This window comes from Ursus americanus, chromosome 10 (genome assembly GCF_024610735.1).
Source record: "Ursus americanus isolate L20-20 chromosome 10, mUrsAme1.1.p, whole genome shotgun sequence".
Lineage (NCBI taxonomy): Eukaryota > Metazoa > Chordata > Mammalia > Carnivora > Ursidae > Ursus > Ursus americanus.
The window spans coordinates 12,131,630-12,153,353 of NC_142136.1; the positions used below are offsets into that span (position 1 = coordinate 12,131,630).

Below are 21,724 nucleotides of genomic sequence, written 5' to 3' on the forward strand. Positions count from 1 at the left end.
TTGATCACTGTCTGCCAGAAGGGCTTTCCATGCTCAGCTCAGAGCAGAATGGAAGAGTTGAGGGGAAGCTTGTCCATCTTGCCTGTCTTTTATTTATTTATTTTTTATTTATTTATTTATTTATTTATTTATTTATTTATTTATTTATTTATTATGATTTTTTATTATATTATGTTAGTCACCATACAGTACATCCCCGGTTTTCGATGTAATTGCCTGTCTTTTAAATAAAGAAAAATAAAATTGTTTGTTTCTTCTCATGGAGAGAAAGAACAGAGGAAGAAGTAAATATCTTCTGCCTCTGTTGTACTTGTTTTTATGATGTGGAGGTCCTATAATTACTATTATGACTTTGAATCATGTTCTTGCCAGTAAGTAGGGCCACGAACAAACATCTTCCATGGCATTAACCAGTCCATGAATCAGTTCAAAGTGTGGCCCAGGAAGTCTTGGGGTCCCCGAGACCCTTTCAGGAAGTCTTTGAGGTCCCTTCTTTTCCATCCAAATGTCTGTGCAAGGTTGGACTTTCTTTGTGTACATCACCAAAACGGCATGTTGATAGATGGAGTGCGGAAGCGGACTGGAGAATGCAGGCTTCTCCTATGATGTCAGACATTGAAGAGAGTTGCAAAAACATAAAACAGTGCTACTCTTTTCCTTAATTGTTTTGGGGTTTTTTGGGGAAAATGTTATTTTTTTCATTAAAAAATGTTATTTTTTCATTAACATGTAGTAGGTTTATTATTATCTTAATTAAATTAATAAATCTTTTAACATTTTCTAGTTGCCATTCCTAATATTATAAATATTGAGAGATAAGACCCATATACATAAAAGTTCTCAGTAATTTTTAAGGAATTCTCTATAATTTTAATGATATGTAAATGAAGGTGGTCTTAGGTGGTCCTAGTTTAAAAACCACTGTCATAAAGTGTCTAGTCTCAAATGACCCCCTAAATTAAAAAGTAAACATGAGAAACAAGGATAATATATTGAGTGCATTTCACATTTAAATATCAAAATAATTTTAACCATGATAGATAAAGTTTTCTAGGAATCCCAAAGAGGGAAAAAGACCAGTTAATTATTACTTGGCATTAACAGTTCGGCTGCCTGTCTACGTTGAAACTTCTGGGCAGATGCTAAGTTTTAATTTTTGCTCTGAAGTGTGAAACCTGTCACCGAGGCAATAAGCCTTGCACACTCTTGGCCTTGAACTCCTCCTTCAAGGCGAGTGTGACTGGGTTTTTCTCTGAGAAGAGGCTTGAATGTATTGTCTCCTTGCAGAAACCACCCTCGTCCAACCTGGTGCCTAGACAGACCTCAGGAGTAGAGCATTTTGTTTAGAACTTGATAAGGAAAGCGCTGGTGCCAAGAACGACTCAAGATTTGAAAGTAAACAGTTCTCCGTAACCTGTCCTGCGGGGATGATAAAATGAAGCTCAGGTTTGCTCATCTGATTAAGTAATAGGCTGGAGTAATCCCTGCAGGCTAGGGAATCAGCCTAGGAAATCAAGCTCAGGCTTTATTGAGGAAATTTGTGAATGGCACCCAGCCTGAGTGATCACTAAACATGTGAGAGGGGTAATTTTATCAGTGATTTCCAGAATATGGATTTTCCACCCTGTCCTTGAAGCATAAAGTTGGTAAATGTTTAACAAGGTCCATAGTACGTGACGATCTGTAACGATTAGGATATGACACGGTGGGGTTATAAAGTCCTAAGCAACTCCTGCATGTCAAGATTGAAACTAGCTGGGATTTGAAAGAACGTGTTCCAAAAGCCAGGAAAACAGAACTTGCCACCTACATTTTTGCTTTGGCTATCAGGATGTTTCAAGAAAAAGAGGAAGTTGAATGTCTCTCTCCCAGAAGGAGTTTTGGGGAAAGCTGATGGGAATAGGTGTGTAACACGTAGCTTAATAAAAATCATTGCCCTTTTAATCTGCGTTACTAGATGTACTTAAATGCCTTGTGCTCTCCTAACATGATTTTCATGGCACTGCATAAGAACACACAATTCTCCTAGCAGCACACGTCAGATGGGTTTTTATTGATCGCGGTTCATCTTGCCTGACTCTGATCTAAAGAGCAGACTCCCTCCCAGCTGTTTTTGATTAGATAAAAAGAAACATCCCATTCCTGTTTACAATTCTGTTACGCAAGTTGGAGCCTGTACAGAATGAAGAATTCTGAGTCCCCTGTGGTGCCGAAAGTCCACACAGCCCGTGAAGTTTTGCGATCCCTCCCTCGGGATCCCGTGTAGAAATAGCACACTCGGGACATTGAAGAAAGGTTAATAAGGGGACTATTTTGATAAGTTTGGATAGGGTGTAGGGAAACCAACAAGTAATATTGCAGTGCCCTTGAGGTTAGCAACAGCTGAGGTACCACCTCTCACCCTGTGGGCAAGGGGAGGGGAGAGAGAGAAACTCCACAGGGGGGCCACCTGACAGGTTGTAGGGGAGAGCTCAGTCCCATACCCTGGCAGGAAGGGGCATGTGCATAGCCACCCCATCCTCACTCTCCACCTGCCCTCCAGGCTCCTCCTGGGCCTTGCACTGGCTGAGCTCAGCTGGGAGCCAGAGGACAGGGAGCCTCGCCTGCAGGCCAGCCGTCATGGTGCATCAACCTCCCAAAGCACGGAGCTAGCAAGGACAGGCCAAGAGGCACTCTGGAAGGGGAAGTAGAAAATACAGTGCATCCTCACTATTTGCCCACTTGCTAAAACTTCTTTGTAACCCCAGGATCAATATCCATGGAGGCACTTTTGTAGTCATGCAGGTCATTGCAGTAGTGACCGGTGACTTCGCCCATGGGACTGCTCTAACTGATCTACCCTTGGCTCATATCAGGACATATTGGCCTGCTTCATTTTGCAAATATTTACTGAGTTTCCTTGGCACTGAACTGGGTGCTGGAGATTGAAATGTGAGCACAATGAGGTCTCTGCCCTAGCACACTACAGCATCTGCTGCTTTCTGCCCAGTGAGGAGAAACGCAAAACCACAGTCCCTTATAGTCTGAACTAGAAGTTGTCTGAGTTCTTTGTGACCTGGAAATTTCTGTATTTACATATATTGATTCATTCCATAAACTAGCTGTGGTGCCATGTGCTAGCTTGGGTTTATGTAAGTGATGTGCCTGCCTTAGAAAGCATCACCTGGTTCAGTAGTCCTCAAATTTTAGTATGCTTAGTTAGAAATTACTTAGATTCCTAACATAATATAATAAAAAATCATAATAAAATAAAATAAATGAAAAGCAAAAAAAAAAAAAAAAGAAATTACTTAGATTCCTGTTACAGATATAGATTTCCAGTCTTCCCGCTCTGCCAGTCCCCAGAGTCAGTTGGTTGAGTATGGTACCTGGGAATCTGTATTTTAAGCATTGCAAGTGATTATTTTGCTGAAAAGGGTTTTCAGCTCTATCTTGAGAAAAAATAATATGGTGGACGACGTGTGAATTACACCATAAAGTATGCCATTGCCCCAGCCCGGTCACACATTTACATTATTTTTATTTTAGGATTTTATTTATTTATTTGTCAGGGAGAGAGTGAACACAAGCAGGGGGAGTAGCAGGCAGAGGGAGAAGCAGGCTCCCTGCTGAGCAAGGAGCCCGCTGCAGGACTCGATTCCAGGACCCTGGGATCATGACCTGAGCCGAAGGCAGATGCTTAACCAACAGAGCCACCCAGGCGTCCCCATTTATGTTATTTCTAAATAGCAGATAATAGGGCCAACATCTAGCTTCATAAGTAAGGTTAGATTAAATTAATCAATGCTAGATGGAAAAATTGGCATTTAAATAAAAAAATTTTTAAGTACCCTGCACATACACAGGCTCCTATAGGCGTTTTTGTGCACACCCCCCCATATACAACATTAGTGTGCTGTTTCCACAGACAGGTGCTCAGTGACCTCAGTTGCATCGCTGGGGCACGCTTAAAAATGGAACTGACTAATTACATTTTAAGCAGTTGTCTCAATGGCTCATGAGCTTGGTGCACTGAGATCTTTTTAAAATCAGTCTAATAACATAAAATGTGAGATTTCCAGATGCATAAAGTCCATTGAGGGTTTTTTTTTCCAACCAGTAATTACTTATAGTTCTTGGCATCTATTGGCAATTTAGATAATATATCTTGGCATTTGAATTTTAAGCAAGGTGATAAAACCATCAAGCTTTCTATATATAACTACCATTCAAGTTCATCATCTGACCATTGTCTGGATTAGCTCTGGTTTTCGAGTATGGTGATTGCTGGGAATTCTAAGTAAATTAATACATGGAATTTCTGCTGAGAGTATCATTCATATATGCCCCAGTATTTAGTTACTATGACATCATAGTTCCTATGACTCTATAATTTTGTGTTGACATATGGTCTCACATGCTGAACTATCTGTGATTACTGGTACTTTTTTTTCTTTTACTGGTTATTTCTGTTCAAAGAATTATTAATGCACCAGCTCTAAATGTCTGGATATATATAGAGTTGACATTATCCTGAATAATTTACCTTACTAAATTATAAATTAAACTTCGATGTTTAGTAATCCATACTCTCTACTTTTATGAGAGGGCTTATCTTTTCTTATACAAGCTATTTTTAGTTTGGTGTTTTTTTTTTTTTTTAAAGATTTATGTATTTGAGAGAGAGAGAGAAAGTGGGGGAAGGGCAGAGGGAGAGAATCTCAAGCAGACTCCCTGCTGAGAACAGAGCTGACGTGAGGCTCCATCCCACTATCTGTGAGATCATGACCTGAGCCGAAACTAAGAGTCGGACACTTAACTGACTGAGCCACCCAGGCCCCCCTTAGTTTGAGTAAATCTATACAGACATTGCTTTTTGTAGTATATATTATCATTTCTTTATAATAATAACTGATATCAGACTGATAAACCGTAGATCTGATTCCTGAATCAAAAAAAAAGATAATGTCCAGTAGCACATTAAAGTTGATGTGTTATTTCCTAATTCCCAATTGCCATCAAATTGCAATACTTATTTCAGTTATTTACTAAGCTCTGTTGGCTTTATCAAATGTTCTCATTTTCCAGCCATTCTGGAGGAGTTTCCCTGGTTGAAATCCATCTTTCTGAACCAAATATGACAGATTTTTCCATAATTAGCTCAGTTGCCTACGTATTGATATGCTACTTGAGTTCAGGTTTACTGTTATTAAACTTTTCACATGTTTCTGGTTTGACTGAATAAGATCAAGAATAATATTCAAATCTTAGACTCCCAATTTGATGCATTTGGCCCATAAATTCTATTTAATATATATTTATTAAGTGCCTAAATCTAGGGCCATTTAAAATATACCTGAAAGGCTGCTATAAAGATACCTTACATGAATAGACAGCAGATCATTTCAAAATCAAGTAACATCTTCCTTATAGAATACTTCATCATTGTGGTGGTTGATGTAAGCCTATATGTATTTTCATATCTCAAAATTATCTACATTTAATTAATTTATTTTTGACGTAGAAAACTTTGAGTATAGCTATTTAGTCTGTTTAAATCCTTTCCACCCCACCGCCCCCCAGCCTCATCTCTTGCCACTCCCTGATTCAGATTTTATACTCTGAATAACCCCTCAGACTACTTGTAAATTCCTCACCCACCCACCGTGCTGCCCTCCCCTCCTGTATCTTTTGCCCGTGCTGTTCCTTCTCCCTGGAATGTCTCCCCTCTCTTCCTTCCTGCTGCCACCTTTCACCTTCATCTTACTAACTCCTGATCATTTTTAAGACTTAGTGACCATTTTCTAGAACACTCTGTGTCTCTCCTTTCCCACATCACTAAATGGATGTCGTTCCTGTCTGCATCCTTGATTGCCTGCATGTTTCTTTATCAGCACTTACCACTGTTTTCTGTAATCTCTTTATGGATCAGTCTTCATACTGGACTCTTTGAGAGCAGGAAGTGCTTTATTCACTGATCATTGGCTTCCCCAGTACTCACCCATAGACACACTGACTACTGTTAAATAAATAAACCCCTACTGCTCTCAACTCAGAGCATCTACCATTGTGACTTGCAGTTTGGGCAAATACTTGAAATCACTGTTATCCTTGTCCTTGGTATCTTAACATGTACCTCCCATCTTCCAGTTGGTGGTCACGAGTCTCTAGTACATCAGTTCTAGCTGCTCTGAAGGATAACCTCTGTGTGTCTTTGAAGGCCTCCTCCTCAAAACAAGTTTCATTTATGTGACATAGCCTAATAAACCATCTAAAACCTGCCTTCCACATTTATAGAAAAATCTATAGAACCATTTTTATAAATTACAGAAACTTAATTTTATTTATATAAATTTGTTTTATTACCGCAGTGTCAAGCACAGTGCCTTGCACATAGTAGATGCTTGGTAAAATGTGTGAATGAGTGAAGTAAAGAATCAGCTTAACAATGTGGTAGTGACTACGCCAAGTTATAACTTTTATAATTCTTTGAAAAGAAATTTCAATTTTCTGTGAGATAACATTAAAACAAATCCAGATGCTTATTGTGCTGTAACTGCTACAACATGGAATTAAGAATCTGTAGGTCTCTTTAGTCCCATCCACAAACAGGGTATCATCATTGTGTATTCACACCTATAGTGTGGATTATACCATACTAGTGGAACCAATTGTAATTTTTTACAGAAAGTTTACATTTCTCTTTGAACAAAGCCCAGTATTGAGAAAGGGGGCCAAATGAGTAGTCTGTAAGTTAAACCTAAGGATAGTTTTAAAATGGATAAAGTTCCATTTGAATTCCATTATCAGAAGAATGCCTTGAGTGTACAATATTCTCATCCTAGATGGGGAATTGAGCCTTCCAGAATTCTTCCACCTCTACCTGTAGTCCCTCAGCACCACTGAGAAGGAAGATGCTCAAAAACTACCCTGTAGCAACATCTTTGACCTAAGGTGTGCAAGAAATGCAAGGCTTTGATAAAAGGACTGTTAACTCACTTCCCGACAGCAAAGGGCAGCTATGAATAATATTGTTATAGTACTAAGAAAAATGCAGCCTAATTTATTCCTCCAAGAAATTCCTAACTACCAAATATGTGTGTGGCACTGTGGGATATTACATAGCCCAGTGGAAGTAAGATACCATTTTTTAAAAATCACTACAAAGTAGGTAGTGAAGATTGAAATAGGAGAGATTTATTTAATTGGTTTGTGAATTTAACCACACAGCATTTATAGTTTTCAGAGCATTTTGATAGGTAAAATTTTATTTGATCCTCACAACCAACAAATTAGGTTAGACCTTTGGTATATCCCCAGTTCTAATATGGAAAGGTAAGTATATTGATACTGACATTATACAGGTTTTGTTTGTATGCTTTTATCTAGCTTTTTGTAATTAGAGGAGTGTGAGAATAATCATAAATATTTGTCATGCTTAGCCTGGGCAGATTCTCTCATTGGAAAAGATGTGAGACAAAACTGAGAAAGATGTACATCTTTATAATACAAATGCACAAGGAGAAGAGATGGTGTTAGAACCTTTTCTGATTTCTTCTTTGTCTATAGCTGTTAATGGTAGTCACTATGTAATGTTTAGTATTTGCACTTAAGAGACTGGCAATAAAAGTGTGAGACAACAGGTATACCTCTCTATAAGCATTGGCTCAGAGTTTAGTCACACTGATGATGGTTTTATGATTTGTGTGTTATAAACATGACATAAGAGTTAAATGTCTTGCTTTAAAGATATTTTTTTAAAGTCAGACAGTATTTTCTGGTAAATTGATTCAAAACTGCTTTAGAAATGTTTATTTTTGGGGCGCCTGGGTGGCTCAGTCACTTAAGCATCTGATTCTTGATCTCACCTCAGTTCTTGATCTCAGGGTCATGAGTTCAAGCCCGGCATTGGGGTCCATGCTGGGTGTGGGGCCTACTTAAAAAAAAAAAAAGAAAAGAAAAGTTTTTTTTTTTTTTTTTGATCTATAAACTGTAAGCATTAGGCCTATAATGAAACATTAGGTTGGGAATGAAAAACAACAGTCCTGTCCTTCATTTACAGTATAATAGAGGATACAAACATGTTTAAAGGCAACTGGCCTTAAAAGATATGTTAGTGGATTTAATCTAGCAAAACATAAACAAGAAAAATAAATCATGACCAAGTGGAGTTTACCCTGGGAATGCACTGTTGGTTCAGCATTAGAAAACCAATCAATATAATTCACTGTTAACAGAATAAAGAAAACTGTATGACCATCTCAAAAGATGCAGAAAAATCATTTGGGGAAAAAAAAAATCAACATCCATTCATGGTTTAAAAACAAACAATAGAAACTGGGAAGAGAAAGGAACTTCCTCAACCCAAAAAAGATTATCTACAAAAACCCTGCAGCTAATATTATACTTAGTGGTGAAAAACTAAGTGCTTTTCCCTAAAATTGGAAATAAAACAAGAATACCTGTTTTCACAACACTTCTATTCAATGTTGTGCTGGAGGTTCTAGCCAGTGCAGTGGGCAAGAAAAGAAATAAAACTGACCATATTCATATAAGATTCAGTTGTGTTTGTGATAGAGAAAATCCCAAAGAATTTACAAAAGAAATTACTAACACTAAGTGAGTGTAGCAGGATCACATGATACAAAATCAATATGCAAAGTCAGTCAACCTTTTTTACGTTTAGAGATTCTTATACCATGGTTTCACCATATTAATGTTTGTTTTATATAAACAAGTATGCTGGATGACTTTAAATCTTATTCAATAAAGTACTTTCCTTGAAATAAAATCATCAAAATTTTTAAAAAAGTACTATTTATAATAATATCAAAAACTTAGATATACGTCTGTATGGGAATCTATGCTAAAAACTGCAAAACACTGATGAAGAAAATCAAAGACCTAAATATAGAGTGGAAGATTCAGTATTGTCAATTCTCCCTAAACTGATTTACAGATTCAGAGCAGTTCTGATTAAACTCCCATCTGGAGTTTTGGTAGACATTGACAAAATGGATTCTAAAATGTATATGGAAAAGCAAAGGAACAAGACTAGTCAAAACAGTTTTGAAAAAGTTCGAAGAGTCACACTATCTGACTTTTAAGGTTATTATAAAGCATGGGTTCTCAGTGGGGATGATTTTGCCCCCATCTCCCAGGGAACTTTTGGTAATATCTGGAAATGGTTTTTAATGTCACATTTTGGGGAAGGGGGAAGGGAGAAGGTCCCGCTATTGGCATCTAATAGGGAGAGGCCAGGGATGCTGCTAAACATTTTTTGGTGCACAGGACAGACCCCAGAACAAAGAGGGGTGTGGCTCAAAATATCATTAGTGTCATTGTGGAGAAACTAACGATATTCTAAAGCTGGAGTAGTAACCCAAACAGGGTGGTATTGGCACAAGGATAGACACCTCTATCAGTGGGACAAAATAGAGAAGCCAGAAATAGATCCATACACCTATGGTTCAGTTGATTTTTCCCCATTCAGATAATATAATTTATTTTCTTTGCTTTAGTAGAGCACATAGTATATTTGGTACCCAGAGAAGATCATTTTTTCACACCTCCCTTGTCTTTTTCTTTTTTCTTTTTTTAAAATTTAAATTCAATTAACATGTAGTGTCTTCGTTTCAGAGGTAGAGGTCAGTGATTCATCAGTCTTATATAATACCCAGTGCTCATTACATCATGTGCCCCCCTCAATGTCCATCACCCAGTTACCCCATCTCCCCCACTCCCCCTCAGTGACCCTCCTATGATTAATCATAGGTTTAGTTGATTTTTGACAAGGATTCAAAGGCAGTTCAGTGGAGAAAGGATAGTCTTCATCAAATGGTGTTAGAACAATTGAACATTCATATAAAAAAATTGACCCATACTTTACACTGTATTCAGAAATTAGTCCATCGATCATAGACTTAATTATAAAACTATAAAACTTCTGGAAGAAAACATGAGAAAATCTTTGTGGACTTGTGTTAAAGATTTTTTCAATATGTAAAGCACAACCCAGAAAATAAAAACTTGGTAAACTTCATCAGAATTAAAAACTTCTGCTCTTCAAAAGACACTGTTGAGAAAATCCAGACACAAACCACAGATTGGGAGAAAATTACAAACCACGTGTCTGGTAAAGGACTTTTATGCAAAATATGTAAAGAGTTCTCAAAATGCAATAAACAACCCAGTAGAAAAATGAGCCAAAGATTTGAATGGACATTTCACCAAAGCTATAGAAATGACAAAGAAGCACACGAAAATTTGCTCGATGGCATTAATGAAACTCCACTCAAATGGGCTTAAACAGTAAAGGTTGAGTAGATTGGCTTCCATTAGGAAATTCCAAAAAGATTGACAGCAATCAGTGCAAAGGTTTAACAGAGTTATCCACGATACAGTTGCTTTGGGAAGGAGGGGGAGTTCTCCACTCTGTTACTAAGGCACATCGGCCCCTGGCTGGCTCTGAGGCTGTCAGCGCCAGTCAGGCTTCTTGTTGCCTGTCATGTCTGGGCCTGTGAGAACACTTCTGTCCCAGCCTTCCAGGACAAGGTCCTAAAATTCACTCTGATTGGCCCATTTAGGTTACATGTCCACGGATGATGAAACAACGACTGTGGCCAGGAAATAGATTTATGCTGATTAGTTTATACCTGAGCCACATGCCCCAACCCCTGAGTCATGGGAAGTGTTAGCTCCTCCAAAGTCCAAGGACTTTCGTAGAGGTGGGGTAACTACCCAAACTTCCGTAGATAGAAACTTCCAAGGAAAGGAGGAAAGGTTGTTGGTGAGGCAGGGGTCATGCCTACCATGTGCCCTCACTAAATTGCTCTGAGGTGCTTAAGTTGAGTTGAAGTCACACTTAGTAATTTCATGTCTCAGCATTGTCATTGTTTCTCAGAAAGGAAAAAAAAGTTTTTTAAAGATTTATTTATTTACTTTAGAGAGAGAGAGCAGGGAGAAGGGGAAGAGGGAGAGAGAGAATCTCAAGCAGGATCCCTTCCAAGCACAGAGCCCCACAGAGGGCTTGATCTCGAGATCATGATCTAAGCCAAAATCAAGAGTCAGATGCCCACCAGGTGCCCCAGGGGGAAAATAAATTCCAAATTATAATTATAAAAAGAGAACTAAACACAAATTGAGAGCCTGTGTAAAGCTACCAGTGTCCATTTTTTCCCATGGTATATAACTATTACACAGTCATACAATGTGACCCTTCATTTCTGCTTGTAAATGATTGAAAAAGGGCTCATTTAAAAAGAACATAGTGGTGAGCTGTTTATAACAAGCGTGGAAGTTAGTGTTTAGAAATAATGTATTTTGAAATTTGAAATCTTAACTGGTTAAGCATTCTGCAGAGAATACAATGTCATGTCTCCTGTAACACTCTTTTTCTGGCCGGTGGCCTTCTTTTTTGGTCAGGATGTGCTCATGGAGCTTCTAGAGCAGTGCGCAGATGGACTCTGGAAGGCTGAACGCTATGAGCTAATCGCTGACATCTATAAACTCATCATCCCCATTTACGAGAAACGGAGAGATTTTGAGGTATCGGAGTGGTTTGTTTTTTCCTGTTTGAGAGGACAGTGGGGTGACACATGCATCTAAACCTTCTTACATGCAAAGAGAGCAAACAGGCTGCGGTCTCTGACCCTGTGTGATGCTGGAGGTCACCACCTGCAGAGCCACTATATGTGGCCCACACGGGCGCCAGCTCCATACAGACCCCAAACTGCAAAAAACAAGGATTGGTAATTGTGGCACTCTACTTTTGGAAGGTTGCCAAGAACAGAGTTTTATAATCACCAGGGGCCTTCGTCTCAGAGCTCTTCTTTGCTCCATCCTCATGGGAAGCCATTGTCCCTGCCATCCTTCCTGGGCTGGGGAGGTTGTCTAGCTTCTTGTAGCTTATCAAACAAAGTAGGAAAAGCAAAGACTAAAAAACATCATCATAGGACTTTACCATCTCTGATATTCCATGGTAACTTGAAAATAGAAGTTGCTTACTGCTATGTGGAGATTTGATGGGTCCTCAATATGAAAAATGGCTCTTTGGGTAGAAAACATTATAATTGAAAAATGGTCACTACCAATTGTACAGTCAAGATGTTCTTGATTTTCTTTTCTTTTCTTTTTTTTTTTTTTTTTTTTTGCGTTTTGTTTCTTTTACTCAAGTCCAAGGAATTTTTACCTCTGCGATCTCATTTAATTGTTTTAAATTGACTCTACTAGTTGCAAATGGGAAGAAATGGGTTTTGTTCTCCTTTTAGAGGCTGGCCCATCTGTATGACACACTACACCGGGCCTACAGCAAAGTGACTGAGGTCATGCACTCGGGCCGCAGGCTCCTGGGGACATACTTCCGAGTGGCCTTCTTTGGACAGGTGAGCCTCCTCTCTGTTCTGTAGGTCCTCCTAAGTCCTTGCTTTTTTTTTTTTTTTAATTCTATAAAGTTGTATTTTGTAAATTTTCTATTTTCTATAAATGCTAATTTGATGAATTTGTCATATTTAGTATGATTCTTATCTTCCTTGGCAGTAAACTTTCTGCTTTTTTTCTTTCTTCCTGTCTTTTCTTTATTACTTTCTTAAGGCAGCGGTAAGTTCTCCCTCCATAAGACATTTTTAGCACCAACTTTGGTACCTCAATGTGGTTCTCAAGTTTCCTTTTCCAGTCTGTATGTATATCTGTCCAGTCATTACAAACTCAAAAAAAAAAAAAAAATTTAACATTTTATTCCACTTACAGAAATAAATCACCTGTTTCCTTACACATCTATACTGCATGTTTTAAAACCAAAATTAAGACTTTCTGGTTCCCTTTGTTCCCTGTGCATCTCTATCTTTTGTAGTGTAATATCTCCGCAAGTATATTTACCATTGTCATAGTTCAGAAACCCTGTAGAAAAGGGTTCATTTAAATTTAACTGGAAGTTTAACCTCCAAGTCTCTAACATGATTAGATGGTATTAAATTATAATCCATTTATTTAGGGTGTGTGGTTTTCTATGAGCATTATATAACCTTCAATTTATCCTGTTATTGTCTTTTATAACTTTATAGCAATACCAGTTTACAGACAGTGAAACAGATGTGGAGGTAATTATAGTAAATGCTTAAAAAGCAAGTAATGTAGTGAAATTACTGCATCTAAACTCCTAGTTTGATGTGGGTGTTATTTGTCTCATGTTAGCCTGCATTTTTTTTTAATATATTGTGTTTTTTGCACCATTTTCTCTTTTATTTTAGATGAGAAACTTTTTGTTCATTTATTTCAAATATTAACCCCAATCTGGACTTTAAAAATTTCAACCTTTTTCACTTCCCATGCAATTCTAAACCTTGCTGTGATCAGACATGATTGGTGCTAAACCACATGCTAACTAGTGATAGTGAACATATTTTCTGGTATTATGCTCCAACCCTTTCATATTTTTCTCATAAGTAAAGCAAAATAGAATTTACGTGAACTTCAGAACTTTTGCCGAACCTGCTCCAGACTGGAATGTTTCTGTTTATGCCGTAAAGTCCTATGTAAATGGGGGAGGCCAGTGAGAGGGTAGTGTGTGCATTTCCGAGGCCTGCCCTGAACAGGCTGCTGAATCATTTCTTAGTGAGCTCTGCTTCTTGGGAATGTGAAACAGGCTTGAATCCCATCATCAGATCCCGAGAGAACAGTCTTGAGTCCCTGCTCCTCCATCTCACTCAACACTTAATGACGGCATTCTTGAATGAGTTTGCAGTTTTGTGTTTTCCTTTATCTTTGCACCCCGACTTCACATTATTATCATTTTCCTTCCTCTTCAGAAAGCCTGTTTAAGTAGGATTTTATTTTAGAATCATCCTCTCCACCTCCCCCACTTTTTTTTTTTTTTTAACCCTTAACACAAGAATCCTTCCTGGGTGGTAAGCCTGGGGCTTGTAGTTGGGAATAGCTCTAATTGTGCTTTATGTCACAGGGATTCTTTGAAGATGAAGATGGGAAAGAGTACATTTACAAAGAACCCAAACTCACGCCTCTGTCAGAAATTTCCCAGAGACTCCTTAAACTTTACTCAGATAAATTTGGTTCGGAAAATGTCAAAATGATACAGGATTCTGGCAAGGTATGACCATGTTTGGAAATATTTTATAGCAATATAATACTGTATTGATTGATTATGTATGGTTGGTCATAGGTATTCATAAATGTATATAGAGGGAAAAACAGGAAAAATTAAGAATGATTGGCCTTGAGTAGCAAGTGTAATTTTTTTCTTCTTGACACCTTTCTGTGCTTTCCGAAGTCCTTCATTAAGTAAAGATTTCATAATTTTTAAAAGATATTCTTTTATGGGACACCTGGGTGGCGCAGTCAGTTAAGCATCTGCCTTCGGCTCAGGTTATGATCCTAGGGTCCTGGGTTCGAGTACTGCATTTGGGCTCCTTGCTCGGCAGGGAGCCCGCTTCTCCCTCTACCTGCCACTCCCCCTGCTTGTGCTCGCTCTCTCTCTCCCTCTGACAAATAAATAAATGAAATCTTTAAAAGAAAAAAAGACATTCTTTTACAAAGTAACATCTGAAAGGATATACCATTTTCAGTATGATGATGGACAGATGGACAGGCTGACGGACAGACCAAGGAAGGAACTAACCAGCCAGCACGTTTGTAGAAATGAGATCTACTTTCTGTTTAGAGAGGCTGCCCTCTGCCGTATTGCTCTTATGAAGACCTTTTCTGAAACTACACATTTCTACTGTATATTTATGTGTTCCACTGTCCTCAGGGTATCTCCAGGAAGTTGGGTATCCCTTTGCTTCCTGAAATTCAGGCCGAGATAGAGCTCCCATTTTTTGCATTAAAAATGTCCTCCTGCTGACTAAAAAGTCAAATAAATGAATAAACAAACAAAAAGCAGAATCAGACCTATAAATACAGGGAACAAACTGGATGGTTGCCAGAAGGGAAGGGAGTGGAGGGATGGACAAGATGGCTGAAGGTAAGTAGGAGATGCGGGCTTCCAGTTAGAGGCACAGCATAAGGGATACAGTCAGTGATGTGGTAATAGTGTCGTATGGTGACAGATGGCAGCTGCATTTGTGGTGAGCAGAGCATAATGTATAGAGACGTTGAATCACGATGTTGTACACCCAAAAGCAAGTTATACGTCAATTTAAAAATAATAAAAATTGGGGTGCCTGGGTAGCTCAGTCAGTTAGGCATATGACTCTTGGTTTCAGTTCAGGTCATGATATCATGGGTCATGGGATCGAGCCCTTTGTGGGGCTTCGCAGTCAGTGGGGAATTGGCTTGAAGATTTTCTCCCTCTGCCCCTCCCCCTGGCTCATGCACGCACACACTCTCTCTAGAATAAATAAATCTTTTAAAAAAATAAAATTAAAATAATATAAATAAATAATATGAGGCAAACAAAAATGTCCTCCTGCTCAATTTCCAGCAGTGATAAACTCTACATCCTTCTAAGTTCACCCTTTTGAAGAATCCCTAGTTCATTTTCCATCCTAAGCCCTGCTTTAGAATGCCTAGTCTCTGAAATCTGTTTTCTTGAGGCCCTTTTTTCTCCAGGGAAGAGTCTTCCAGTTTCCTGCCCAAGTGGTAGAAAGGGGACAAGCAAGCAGGTAATTCTGGTTCTGGATGCAAGACATGAGCAAGGGTTGAAGGTCCCATGTTTGGCCTGCAAGCTTTGACCTGCTCACCCTGTATTCAGCTCTGTACCTTCGCCCCTGCTTTCTGCTGAGACTGGTAAACCCACTTAGACTTTTTCTAGACCGTTTCTCTAAGGAGCAACCTCTTCTGTCTTGTGGGGCGGGGACTAGGGAAGGGAATCTGGAGTTTGGCCACTCCAAATAGACTTTGGCCATGCGCCCTGGTTTCCACCTTATACTTCCCCCAGTCACCCTAATCCTATTGCTGGTCCTCTGTGGACATCAGTCCATTCAGGCTTTTGTAACAAATACCAGAGACTGGGCAGCTTATAAACAAAAGAAATTTCTCATAGTTGTGGCAGTTGGGAAGTCCAAGATAAGGTGCCAGTAGATTCTGTGCCTGGTGAGGTCCCCCTTCCTGGTTCACAGATGACCATCTCCTCACATGTTGGAAGGGGTGAGGGAACTCTGTGGGGCCCCTATATAAGGGCATGAATCCCATTCATGGGGCTTCACTCTCATGACCTGATCACCTCCCACCTCTCAGTACCATCACACTGGAGGTTAAGATTTCACCCTGAGACGTTCAGTCTATAGCAGCAGGCTTCTGAGAGGTGCTCTGACTCACTGATTACCCGTCTCTGTGGGAACTTAGACTAGAACACCTGTCATCACTGGGTACTGTTTTCCTCAGAACTCTTCCTTGTCCCACCTGTGTGGGAAAACGGTGTCTCTATCAAGTTGGGTAGCACACCTCCATGCAAACGCCTTCTAGAAATTCAGTAAACGCTCTCACCCACTACTGTCTTCTCTCCTCTTTCCTTGGTCCTCACGAGTTAATTCTGTACTGCATTTTAACAGTTCCATGAAGGAAAAGGGATAAACACACATTGTTGGTCTGTTTTTAACCAGAAACCTCAACACGACCTTATGAAGATCTCCTTTTTTCTTAGACCAAATTACTCACGTCTGATTGGCTTTTTTTCTCTGAAACCGAAACCTTTGTCTGGGTCAAGTTGTGGCTTTAACATTATATCCTCTTCTCAGGGCTCTCGTGCATTCTTCTGCCCCCAAACACCAGTCCTCTGCTCCTCCTGCTGTTACGTACGTACAACTTTGGAAATAAAGACTAGGGAAATACCCCTGAAAAAATAGGCAAGCATGTGCATTTCCACTGCTTTTAAATTGTTTCTGCTAAGGAGAGTTACATTTCATAGGTTTGAGTACAGTTACAGTGATTGGCCAGATGGCTGTTTCTAAAATAGAAGTAATAACTCATGACTTTTTGTATTTTCTTAAATTCCAAAGTTTTAGGCACGTTCATATCTATTTTTCATTTTTCTTCACGCATATCCCTGTTGAGAGGACAGTGGTGCCTGATAACTTGAGACCAGCAAAACCTTCTTGGCCTCATTTGTTTGTTGGCCCCAGTTCCAGATTTGTCTCCAAATTCTCTGCAAACCCCCTTTTATTGCTCTACAAGCTTTAAATACGATTCACATGTGCAAAATTGATTTGTGTCCCTAATAAATTAGCTGTTGTGCTTGTATGGGAAATGCCTGTGTTTCATGTTCCGGCCCATCACAGATGTTAGCAGTGCAGTTTTAAAAGCATCTATCTGCTGAGTTAATCAGGAGCTAAACTTACAGTTAATTGAGTCTTAGCTTAGTCTGTATCTGTATTAAATTAATTTATCCACATCTGTTTACATCTAATCTGTCTACAGATTAATTATAATTTGAGGTTCTAGGTGTTAAACATTATTAATAAATAAACACTTTTTTCCCTCTAAGCCAAATATGTAAAAAAAAAAGTTTGGGGACCCAGCAGAAAAATCCACACAGGGAGTCATTCAGCAAAAAAACCTAGCATGATGTCTTAAAAACATTCAATGTCATGAAAAAAAAAAAGGAGAATTCTCGATTAAATATGATCATTGATTAGATTCTGGTTCAAACACAACCACATTTGAGAAACTTTAATGGATGGGGCACTGAGTGATATTATGAAATTAAGTTAATTTTATTAAGTATAATATATTCTGGTCATGGAGAGGAATGTCATCATGTTTAGGAGATGTTGGCTGAAGTGGCATGATGGATACCACTTTGAAATGGTTCAGCTAAAAAAAAATGTCTGTATATGTAAGTGTACATCCACATATGTGTATATGCATGTGTGTATTGAAACAGAGCATTAGCAATTGTTCTAAGTGGTGGGTATGTGGCTATTTGTTGTGCTGTTTCAACTTCTCTAAATTTTTCCAAATCTTTATTTATTTTAAAAGATTTTCTTTATTTGAGAGTGAGAGAGAGCACATGCGGATGTGTGAGAACAGGGAGGGGCAGAGGGAGAAGGACAAGCAGACTCCCTGCTAAGTAGGGTGAAGTGGAGCCGACCAGGGGAGGGGTTGGAGGGGTTGTAGCAAGAGGGCTTGATCCCACAACCCTAAGATCATGACCTGAGCCCAAGTCAAGAGTCAGACGCTTCACCGACTGAGCCACCCAGGCGCCCCTCCAAATCTTTTATTGATGAAAAGTGGAAAGACAAGCTTAGGGAATCTTGGAAAGAGTCCTTCAAATAGCACCAATCTCCCATTTTGTTTATTCATTTAAAGGTCAACCCTAAGGATCTGGATTCCAAGTATGCATACATCCAGGTGACTCATGTGATTCCATTTTTTGATGAGAAAGAATTGCAAGAAAGGAAGACGGAGTTTGAGAGATCTCATAACATTCGCCGCTTCATGTTTGAAATGCCCTTCACTCAGACTGGGAAGAGGCAGGGCGGGGTTGAGGAGCAGTGCAAACGGCGCACCATACTGACAGGTACAGTTCCCCGCTTCTTCCTTGAAGATCACGTCCAGACGTTAGCCCAGACACCAGGATAAAGAGCTCTCCAGAAGGGATCCAGAAGCTTCTAGAATGAAGGGCCCTTGGAGCTTCATTAACTTTCTCCACATGTCCATTTCAGTTTAACATTTATCTAATGCTTACTTTGGAATACCCCTGACATTTTTCTACTTATATGTTAGCATTTCCTTTTTCTACTAGACCAGAAGTTCATATCCAGAGTCAAGTCACTGACCCTTTTTAGAATCTGATCAAAACTGTGGGCTTCTATCTCCTCAGAGTGCATTTGCACACAAATTCAGGTGATTTACAGACTCCTGAAACCCATGTGGACCCATATCTAGGCCTGTCTAGGCCCAGGACCCCAAGAGCCCCGGCACACAAGTTCCAGGTCTCCCTCACAGGAAGAGACCCCTTATGTATCTTTATCACACAGGTCCCAGCATGAACCTGCTCAGGGATTTTAGGCTGCGTGAATAAATGGGATATGAGGCTGGAGCTCTTCCTCCTCATCTCTCAGATGACCAACCTCAGCTTGAATACCTCCTCTGCCAGGAAGCTCACTGCATTCAGAGGTTATCCATTGAGCTGTGACTGAGTTTTAATAGATTCTTTGATACTGTGTAGCCATCGATAACCCATTCTCAGAAATGTGTTTTGCATCATTTCCCAGTTCCTGACAGTGCAGAGTCATCTTGGGAGTCATTTTTACCTTCTTTGGGGGAGCTTGACCCATCCGCTCTTGGGTTAGGGTCACCAGCATGACTGGGATAACCTAAAAGAGAAGACTTCCTTGACTTTAAAAAAAATCAGTGAGGAGGCCTGCTCAGAAAGCCCGGTGTGTCTACATCCACTGTTTCAAAGAGTGATCATTAAGCCAAACTAGGAAGGTGCCCATTGCTTGTCCTGAAGTCGATGTTGCTGCGTGTTCTGCCTGGCCACTAATATGGAACCCTGTAATGACGAGTGGAAGGAGAACCATTAAGATGCCGCATTTCACGTGGGGCTCCGCTCTCTCCACTGAATTGGACACTTTCAATGGGTGAATTTGTATCTCAGTAGATCTATTACCAAAGAAAGACTATGACTCATTGTAAAATAGCTCAGAACAGCATGTTACAGAGATTTCTTTACCCTTCCTAGAAAGGAACGGAGAGAAAAGTTCAAATAAAAAAATAAAAAGCCTACATTCTTAAAGAGCCCCTACTCTTGCTTTTAGAGTAGAGATGACATGTAAAACACAAACAACATTGTCCTCGACAGTGGTAGCCCCTCCCCAGATGTGAATTGTTTTTCCTAATGGACACAGTAGCAAAGTCTTCTTATTAGACAAGAGAACTCCATTTCTAGGTGGAGTCACTGTACTAGCTTACGGTATTTATCTCCCTAGCTGTCATGACTTTAAATCAGTGCTTATCACACTGATCCTGGGCCTGCAGCATCAGCATCACCTGGGAACCTTAGCAGAAACGCAGATTCTTGGGCCCCACCCAGCCCTACTGGATCAGAAACTCTGGGTGTGGGGCTTGTGTTGAAAAGGCCCCAGGTTGATTCTGGTGCCGTTTCAGTTTGAGCGCTGCTGCTTTAAATAAACCAAGTTCACTGATGAGTCAGGGTCAGGATTTTTTATTAGAATGAGTCCACTCGGGTAGCATTACTGATCCATAAACAGTTATTACCATAGGGTGTTTTCTGGCCAGAGGCCCTTCAGGGTTACAGTTTACTATTTGGTCACAGAACTATTTTTGATTAGCTAAACAACAAGAGCCAAGCTCCCTGCCTGCCAGAACAGAGGAGACAGAGTATCACCACTGCAGAGAGAGGTGGAGGAGCCCCCCAGGTTGTCGGCTCAGCTGAGGCTGAGAACGTGTGGGTGGAATAGAGCCCAGGCCTGGGTCCTGCAGACCTGGGTCAGTATCAACTGTGTGATCTTGGGCAAATCCTTTACCCTCTCCCTATGCCTTAGTTTCCTCATCTGTAAAATGAGGATTACACTATCCATCTTGTGTTAAAGAACTTTGTAAATTATACCCAGGAGGGGAAAGAATATACTTTATTTTGCTGGATTATGCTGGATCTTATCCACCATTGAGCCCCTTGCCTTTTGAGGTTGACAGAGGGGATGACTGTACAACAAAATACCAAAAAAAAAGTACAGTTTTTACCCTGAAAGATCTCAGAATATCAAAAGCATAGTTATTGGGCAGCATAAAGATTTAGAGAACAGGTTGTAAAAATGCTACTAAAAACACATAAGCTCGGGGCGCCTGGGTGGCTGAGTCAGTTGAGCATCCAACTCTTGATTTCGGCTTAGGTCATGACCTGAGGGTTATGAGATGGAGCCCTACGTCACGCTCCATGCTCAGCAGAGAGCCTGCTTGGGATTCTCCCTCTCCCTCTGCCTCTCCCCCCGCCCTTGTGCAAGCTTGACATACATACATATATACATGCATACATACATACATACGTAAGTAAATAAGTAAACAAATAAAATTTTTAAAAAAATCCTTAGAAGCACATAGGCTCTATATCAACCCTCAGTTAAAGATACACAGACCAGGATATTCCAAAGACTTTGAACTTGAGAGTTTTCCCTTATGTTATTAATCCTTTAGGTTCTTCTTCCATTGCTTTGCCTCAAACCAGACCTTTGACCGTCCAGGTCGTGGGGGAGCCTTGGCCCTCCCTGCCCTCTGAACCCGGCAAAGGCTCACTTCCCTGGATAGGTCAGTCAGTTCGCTGTAGTTGTGGGATCATTTGGAAAACCTAGTGATCACCCTGCAGGCCCCTTTGCTGTAAATTTCTGAGCCTGCCTCCCAACTTGACCTCCTTCTGTAGAACTCCTGCTGTGGAGATTCTTCCCAATCACTATTCCAGAGTCTTCCAAATCCTGCCAAGACTTCCACTAGGGGCAGAAGTATTCTCCTGCTCTTCACGTTCTATTCAGTCTCACCAGACTGTACAGGCACCCATACCTCTCAGCCACCCCTTCCTTATCCTCCTGGAGGGGCTGCCCAGCACAAGGGCCGGACATTTTTTCAGTAACATGATGACTCACTGAGTCAGTCAACTAATTTTCCACCTTCCAGTCCACTTTGCTCTTTCATTTAACCACTTGGGCAGTAACACATTCATTAATTCAACAAATGTATGGAGCATTGGCAGTGTTCTAACCTGGCATAGTAACAAAACAGAGATCGCTGCATTTACCTTCTAGCAGAAGGAGACAGACAATAACCAGTAAATATA

The 21,724-nt window shown here is 40.0% G+C and overlaps 1 protein-coding gene across 22 annotated transcripts in view; it reads left to right on the forward strand.

The window, feature by feature from the left end:
* DOCK9 (dedicator of cytokinesis 9) overlaps positions 1 to 21,724 on the forward strand; it is a 294,889-nt gene that overhangs the window by 245,874 nt on the left and 27,291 nt on the right. For all 22 annotated transcript variants that reach the window (XM_087865020.1, XM_087865025.1, XM_087865027.1 and 19 more), the window contains 4 exons: positions 11,404 to 11,526; positions 12,249 to 12,362; positions 13,937 to 14,083; positions 18,241 to 18,451. In XM_087865020.1, coding sequence (XP_087721146.1) covers positions 11,404 to 11,526; positions 12,249 to 12,362; positions 13,937 to 14,083; positions 18,241 to 18,451 — 595 coding nt within the window. The remainder of the gene's footprint in view (positions 1 to 11,403; positions 11,527 to 12,248; positions 12,363 to 13,936; positions 14,084 to 18,240; positions 18,452 to 21,724) is intronic.